This window comes from Ipomoea nil, unplaced genomic scaffold (assembly GCF_001879475.1).
Source record: "Ipomoea nil cultivar Tokyo-kokei standard unplaced genomic scaffold, Asagao_1.1 scaffold3030, whole genome shotgun sequence".
Classification (NCBI taxonomy): Eukaryota; Viridiplantae; Streptophyta; class Magnoliopsida; order Solanales; family Convolvulaceae; genus Ipomoea; species Ipomoea nil.
This window is the reverse complement of record NW_017619458.1, coordinates 136,388-143,791: the sequence shown is the minus strand read 5'-3', so window position 1 is coordinate 143,791 and position 7,404 is coordinate 136,388. Positions and strand designations below refer to the sequence as shown.

Sequence of the window (7,404 nt, the reverse complement as noted above, 5' to 3'; positions counted from 1 at the left end):
TCAATACATAAAAAATAAATAAAATCAATACTTGAACACAATTTTTTTTTTAAATGATAGTAGTAAAATACATATATTTTAAATTATATTACATATACAAAATTAAATTATAAAAGTAAAAACTAGAGAAGAACTTAATCTTACTTAGGTGACTTGTTCTAATTAATTAATAAATAACTAATAAAGATAAAGGTGATTAAACCTTATTATGGCCCTATTTGATTAATTAATAAATAACTAATAAAGATAAAGGTGATTAAACCTTATTATGGCCCTATTTGGTATTTGGTAACGTAGTTGATAAGTCTAATTTAACAAGTTTGACCAGTCAATAGATTATTTAAGTGTTTCGTAAAATGACTTATTTGTATAAGTAGCTTATTAGGGTAATAAGTTGAAATTTAAAAAGTTAAGAAGAGTAAAATTTTTGGTTAGCTGATTGGTCTTAATTATAAAATGACCATTTTATCTTTGTCATCCCTAACATTTATATCTCTTTTTGTTGTTCATATGCCTTTTTCTTTTTTCTTTCTGTTTTTGTAACAATAATAATAATATGTTTTTTTAACCAAGACTATGTGGTATAATGGTACTCGGGTTGGACTTTTATTTGAAAGGTTGTGAATTCGAGTTTCATTGGATGTGTTATTGGTTCTTTGTATTTTAATATGTTGAGAAAGTATACAAACAGATACTACATACTACATTGTAATAGAGCCAGTAACATTAAAAAAAAATATTTTTATTTTTTTTCTTTTTTTATTTCACTTGTCCGTAGTAATAGTAGTACTGTCAGCTGGTCAAATCAACTACCTCAATCAACTATAAGCTATTAGCTAACTTAATTAGTTATTTGCCAAACACTACTACAATTCATTTTATTTAAAATAAGATTCAATGCAAATAATTTAATATATTTTTTTGAAAACAAATAATAATTTAATATATAATTCCTTTTTTTTTCAATTAATAAAATATGACACTGTAGACTCTTCCTTCAAAGTTTCACCTGAATATTTATCTGTTTTAGTAGTCCAAGTTTCAGTGCCGAACGATACACGGCATTATCAGGTGAATACACACATGTCAAAACCCTGTGGCCTGTGACATTTGTCATTTACTTTGTCCTCTTCTCACTTCCAACAAAAAGACTCATTTTTTTTTCATTTCATTTATCCTTTGAGCTTATTTTGCAATTCTTTTATTTTCTCTTCTGCATTTCTGTGTTAACTCTGAGTTGTTGGGAGATGGGTTGGAAGTACGAAGCTGGTTTAGTTGTGATTGCCATTTTTGTGTTCATATGGGTTGCTTCTGCTGAGACTACACAGGTTTTCACTTTAATATAATTTCTGCTGTTTTGGTAACTTATTTATAACTATTAACACTGCAATTTTGTATTTTGATGAATTCATATCTGCCTCTGTCTTATCTCTGATGAATTCACAGTGGTTCTCTCTTTCCATGACATTCAAAGCCTTCGATTCCTAATTTATAGTACCCTGAATTATTAATGCTTGGACTGCATATTTATTATTATTTATATATTATATACTTAAAACATATCTTATGCAATTCTTATTTGATTGACTATAGAGGTGGCCACGGACCGGTCCAAGGTCAAATCAACCATGAATTGGCCTGAAAAAAAAAAATGAGTCTAAGCTTCACCGAGCTTGGGTTGGGCTTAGTCCAAATCTGAACCGGCTTATAGAGGGTCGGTTTAGGACCTATAAAATAATAGCCCGAACCCCAGCTCGAAACCAGCCCTGGCCTAGGTCCCTAACCAGCCCAGCACGGTCCAAGCTCAGGCAAAATCTAGCATGGACTTTATAAATTGTAATACACTTTATAATATTTATAAGTTATCAAATAAAATTACAAGTCTTAAAAAATTTAATAGTACAAGTTCAAATATTATTAAAGTCTTATACATTTTTTATTTTGTAGAAAGTCATATTAATTTTTTATTTTGAGATTAATGATCAAAATATTATTTTAAACAAAAATATAAACTTTAAAAAGTGAGTGTGAGTGTGAGTGTGAGTGTGAGTGTGAGTGTGAGTGTGAGTGTGAGTGTGAGTGTGAGTGTGAGTGTGAGTGTGTGTGTATATTAGCATTATTATACGAAAATGTTAAAATAGTTTAAGTGGTAAGAACATTCGTTGTTAATCATGAGTTCAAACAAAAAAAAAAAAAAAACAATTTATAAAGATTTTATATAAAAATAAATACAAAAATTTTGGGCCTAGCCCGGGATCGGCCCGACAGGGACTGGTTCATGTTATCTTGGGCCAGTCCTAATCAGTGCTAACTAGGCCTAGGCCGGGGATTTGGCCACCTCTAGTTGACTATGTGATATAATGTTCATTTTTTGTACATCATGTTTAGTGTACTACATATTTATTTTCACTTGCAGACTACAATACACTTAAAATGAACATATGTTTCAATAAAATGAATGTACTAAAAAATGGACATGTAGTGCACAAATAACTTGCAACGTACTAAAAATAAACTTGTACCAGTATTTACATCGTAAGATGGATTCCAGTGTCCATGATATAATTTGCCCATCTTAGGTGTTGGCCAAATACCTTTTATGAGTCACGAATTCATGACCTTTCATCAAGGCGGGTCACGGTTTGACTTATTATTATTATTATTATTATTATTATTATTATTATTATTATTATTATTATTATTATTATTATATTATATATTCAACATGTATGTTACGTGTGTGGGCCAAAATACTTTTTGATGAGTCAGGAACCTATGACTTTTATTTGGATTTAGCTCGGGATTTGGCTCTTATATTAACTTGGTGGCATTTCGTCTCAATTAAAGTCTAAATTAATAATTTGACTATATATTTATTACTTACTTTGTATATGTTATGTCCTTAACATGGTCAAGAATGATGTATTGCAGAAAATCTTTTTAGAGTATAAACAGCCTTTTGCAATAACATATCTTGGGATCTCTCTTATGGTCATCTACTTGCCCATAGCACTTTGTAAGGATTGGATTAGCAGAGTATTGGGCATGAATTCATTCAAAAAACTTCAAAGTGATAATAATCCTCTCTTGGACTCATCAAGCCTACATGTTCCCCTTAGAATGAATGAAATCGAACAGAATTTTGAAGAGAACTTGGGAAGTTACTGTGAGAAAGACACAAATTTAGAAGAAGGAAGAAAGTCAGTAATGTGTAAAATCCAAGATAAAAAGTGCCAAGGACTTAGCAAACTGGAAGTTCTTAGGTGCAGTTTATATCTTGCTCCCATATGGTTTGTAACCGAGGTAAGTTAAAGTTATAGCTTTCTAGACGATAATATATAATTTTTGTTGAATCTCAAAACTATAATCATCACTTATTTGTGGGTTTACTGTCAATAGTCTTGTTGGTTCGTTGGTGCAGTATTTGTCGAACTCTGCCCTGGCTAATACAAGCGTTGCAAGTACCACCGTTTTGACTTCTACATCAGCGCTCTTCACGCTCTTCTTTGAAGCACTGCTCGGCCAGGACTCGATAAATACTGCAAAATTTATTGCTGCTGCGTTAAGTATGAGTGGTGTTGCAATGACCACTGTTGCGAAAACGTGGGCGTCTGATGAAATTCTGAGCGTATCTGAGTAAGTAATTGGTATTGTTTTGTATCGAGCCATTTTTGTTGGTAAGAGATCCTACTATATGAAATCTGTTGCTGAGTTCTACTTGACTTTATAAAACTTGTAGTTTTGTGGAACAATGTTTAGATTGTTGTGATTACTTGAATTCTGTTCATTTGGATCAGGGAAAAAAGGCATTCTATTATTGGGGATGCTTATGGTCTTCTCTCGGCAGCATCTTATGGGCTATTCACAGGAAAGTACTTTTGAAGTAAATTTCTTATATCATTTGAGTCAATATAACCTTCCTTAGTCTGATTTTTGGCTTGTTGGGCGGAGGCCGGTAAATGGCCAAGTCCATCAATTCGTGACTAGGAGATTATTGGGCGGTAACTGGTGGAGGGTCAAGTCCAAGATCCTATCTCTCGAAAATGTAATGACGGTCTATAAGAAAATAAAGTTGCGCCCTTGTTACGAGCTATAACTTTTGGCGTAGTGGTATGCACTTAATCCTAACAGGTGGTATTAGAGTCAAGTTAGCTATAGCTTTTGGCGTAGTGGTAAGCAAGCGCTTGATCCTAACATGGCCGATGTACTAGTGCAGTGCTGCTCAAGAAAGCCACGGGATCAAAGGGAGAAAAGGTAGATATGCAAAGGATTTTCGGATATATTGGACTTTTTACTCTCCTTGGCATTTGGTGGCTTGGTAAGGACCAAAATATTATTCCAAGTTCATGTCCACTAGGAAATCTATCATAACAATAACATTTACTTATTAGTTTTTCCTTTAGGGTGCATATATTTTGTGCATAAATGGTGATAATGTTTTCTTTTTGAAGCAAATAAATGCTAACCATCTAGCCAACACTTTGCCTCTTAATTGGGCCGGACCGGTGCGAATGAAGATTAGTCTGAGTATGGTACAGGTTTAAAGGTGCCTCCTACAGTTAGGATCTGCTCAGGACACCTCATGACTTGACTAAAAAAAATAATAAATAAATGTTAATTCTTTTGATGTGCTTTTTATGCAGTATGGCCATTATATGTTCTCGGGATAGAACCTAAGTTCAGTTTCCCAAATAGTGTTTCTGTTACCGAAGTCCTTCTACTGAATGGCTTTGTTGGAAGCGTTATTGCAGACTATTTATGGTAAGAGTAACATCTTAGCATGGTGCCTTCAATAAGACCTTAAAACAAGATTTGTTACTTTAGATATGTTAAGAGTCTCATATTTTGAAAATGATTAGATAGAACATATGGGTTTATAAGGTCATTACTTAGACGACAAATTATACTATGGATCAGGATTTATTTTACATTGTGGACCCTATCCTTCAAATGCCGACCTTGACTAGCTAATTGATTGCATGGATTCAATCTTAATGACGTTAACAGGGCACTGTCTGTAATTTGGACAACTCCGCTAGTAGCAACTCTAGGCATATCCTTGACCATACCTCTGGCTATGTTAGCATGGTAGTCCACCGGCGCCACTATTCTCCAGTGTACATTCTAGGATGCATTCAGGTAAACTTCCTTCGATTAAACTCTCGGTCGTTTTAGTTCTTTTGTTTCTTCTCATCTCTTTAAAGATTGCGTTTCACCGAGTACTGCAATATTCTACAGGTTTTTGCTGGATTTGTTACGGCTAACCTTCATAACAAGCCTTCCACTGAAGGTTAATATTCGAGCTGTAGAAAACCGATTGAACCCCTTGTGTGTAGTGTGTACTGGAGGATCTAAAAATGACTGATAAAATTTATTGTGAGTTTTTGTATTTGGAACAGATGGAAGAAACTAGTGTTAACCTGGTCATTATTATTTCCACCATATTTTGGATTATTATTCCTGGATTCTTCTGGTGCTAACTTTCGCTAGTGTAGGAAAAAATTATGTTATGATTGATAATGGATCTCAACGCTGTATTATGCTTACTTGTCAGTAAGTCACCCATCCTGTAAGCATTGAGTTTTTGGTTATTTGGTTGTCATATCTTTTTTAAAATCGATTGGTGATAAATAGGTGGCCATTAACCATTTAATAATATCTCTCAATGGTAAGTCACAACGCGAATCGAGTAGGGGCTAAATTCAGTTAACCCGGCCCACACCCAACAATTGAGATGATTCCAAATGCAGAAACCACCAAATGTTTCTGTGATTACAAAGAACTTTGAAAGTCATGTTCTTTGGAATCATCAAAAAATTGTCACTTTGCAGATAAATATGCATTCTCCATGAGAGGGTGAAGCAGGTTTGAGTAATTCCACAATCAACCATCCAGAACTAGAAGAAATTAAACAATGCCATCATCATCAACATCATCATCATCAGGAGTAAAGGTGCGCGATTTGATCGCAGAATGTTTAGCCGAAGCTGCATCGGATGCAGAAGAGAATCAACACAAAGCTCTGCAGAATTTGGTTGCCATCACCAAAGTGAGCCCTCAGAATCGCAATTTGGTTGCTCAAGCAGAAGGCGCGATACCTCGACTTCTAGGCCTGTCCAAGTCCTCTTCGTCCTCCATCACGGTCCAGCTCCTGGCGCTCTCCACGCTCTTCAACCTCTCCCTGAACCCCAACCTGAAGAAGTGTCTAGCAGATATGGAGTCCATCACATTCCTCAACTCCCTCATCCTCTCACAGGGCTCCGAAGACTGCTGCAAAATCGCAGCATCTGTGGTGTGCAGCCTGGCAATGCTGGACAAGAACAAGGCTAAGTTTGGCGTGGCGGGGAGCATCGAGGCACTCACAGAGGCGATCTCGAGGCCACGTTGCCAGGCTTCCCACCACCTCCTCAGCTCCCTGGCAGAGCTAGTCCAGTTCCAGGGAAACTGCACAGTGGCTGTGAGATCAGGAGCCATCCCAGTCCTGCTGAAGCTAGTCGAGAGCTCTGACAACGAGGATCTCTCGGGGACTTCTCTCGCGATACTGTCCCTTCTCGCCAGGTTCGATGAAGGGCTGGGGGCTCTCAAGAAGACAGAGCAGATTGTTGGGTCGATGCTGGAGATCTTGAAGGGGAGGTGCATGCTTAGCAAGGAGGGAGCTGCAGAGATTCTTGTGAGGCTTTTTGATGAAAGTGAAGGGTGTATCAGGGATGCTTTGAGGCTGCCAGAATTCTCTTTTGTGTTAGCTGATCTTTCAGTTAGAGGATCAGGAAGAACAAGAGAGAAAGCGAGCTTGTTGATGAAGAAGTTGATGGAAGCTAACCAGGATAATGATGCTTATCCTGATGAAGATAAATACTTCCAATGGTAGACTGAACTGCCCTTTTAATTTCTTTTATGGAGAATATTCAAACTTTTTTTTTTTTTGTGTGTTAGACCATGAGGAATCTGAGCTGGGCTTAACTATAGTGTTGACCATAATCAAACGCATGATCTTCTAGTATGATAATTATGTTCATTTACATGCTTATACACTAGTGATCTTCTGGTACTTTTTCTTTAGTTTTAGTTTATACAATATATTTTAAGCCAACTCCTATGTAGTTTTAGTTTATACAATATGTTATATCCCAATTGCCTCTTCTTTAAAGACCTCATTGCACCTCCACTTCCAGATCCACTAGGCAGGGATCCAATCGTTATACCCTGCACCACGGCGCACATTGCATTGTGTGCCCCGCGCCTCCCAAAACGACGTCGTTTTGGGAGGCACGGTAAGGAGTTGACGTGATTATGTGTATTTATTTATATAATTATTTGTATTTGTTTATACAATTATGTGAAACGACGTCGTTTTGCATCAGGACGCACAATGCAATGCGCGCCCTAGTGCACGATATAAATTGT

General features: G+C 36.2%; 2 protein-coding genes across 2 annotated transcripts; both read left to right on the top strand.

The window, feature by feature from the left end:
- The first annotated feature begins 1,077 nt into the window (after positions 1-1,077).
- Positions 1,078-5,306, top strand: LOC109163476 (thiamine-repressible mitochondrial transport protein THI74-like). Its single transcript, XM_019312228.1, has 8 exons — positions 1,078-1,328; positions 2,932-3,303; positions 3,422-3,636; positions 3,798-3,868; positions 4,217-4,318; positions 4,644-4,761; positions 5,008-5,139; positions 5,239-5,306. The coding sequence occupies exons 1-7, from the start codon at positions 1,248-1,250 to the stop codon at positions 5,090-5,092; spliced, it is 1,044 nt and encodes a 347-aa protein (XP_019167773.1). The 5' UTR covers positions 1,078-1,247; the 3' UTR covers positions 5,093-5,139; positions 5,239-5,306.
- Positions 5,307-5,691: 385 nt separating this feature from the next.
- LOC109163477 lies at positions 5,692-7,050 on the top strand. Its single transcript, XM_019312229.1, has 2 exons — positions 5,692-5,844; positions 5,877-7,050. Exon 2 carries the CDS (start codon positions 5,915-5,917, stop codon positions 6,866-6,868), a length of 954 nt encoding a protein of 317 aa, XP_019167774.1. The 5' UTR covers positions 5,692-5,844; positions 5,877-5,914; the 3' UTR covers positions 6,869-7,050.
- The last annotated feature ends 354 nt before the right edge of the window (positions 7,051-7,404 follow it).

What these genes read in the sequence shown, in the direction of transcription:
- LOC109163476 (XM_019312228.1), top strand. Translation starts at nt 1,248, where the DNA reads ATGGGTTGGAAGTACGAAGCTGGTTTAGTTGTGATTGCCATTTTTGTG. An exon ending in CTTCTGCTGAGACTACACAG is followed by an intron (nt 1,329 to 2,931) that starts GTTTTCACTTTA and finishes GATGTATTGCAG; the next exon opens with AAAATCTTTTTAGAGTATAA. An exon ending in CCATATGGTTTGTAACCGAG is followed by an intron (nt 3,304 to 3,421) that starts GTAAGTTAAAGT and finishes TCGTTGGTGCAG; the next exon opens with TATTTGTCGAACTCTGCCCT.
- LOC109163477 (XM_019312229.1), top strand. Translation starts at nt 5,915, where the DNA reads ATGCCATCATCATCAACATCATCATCATCAGGAGTAAAGGTGCGCGAT.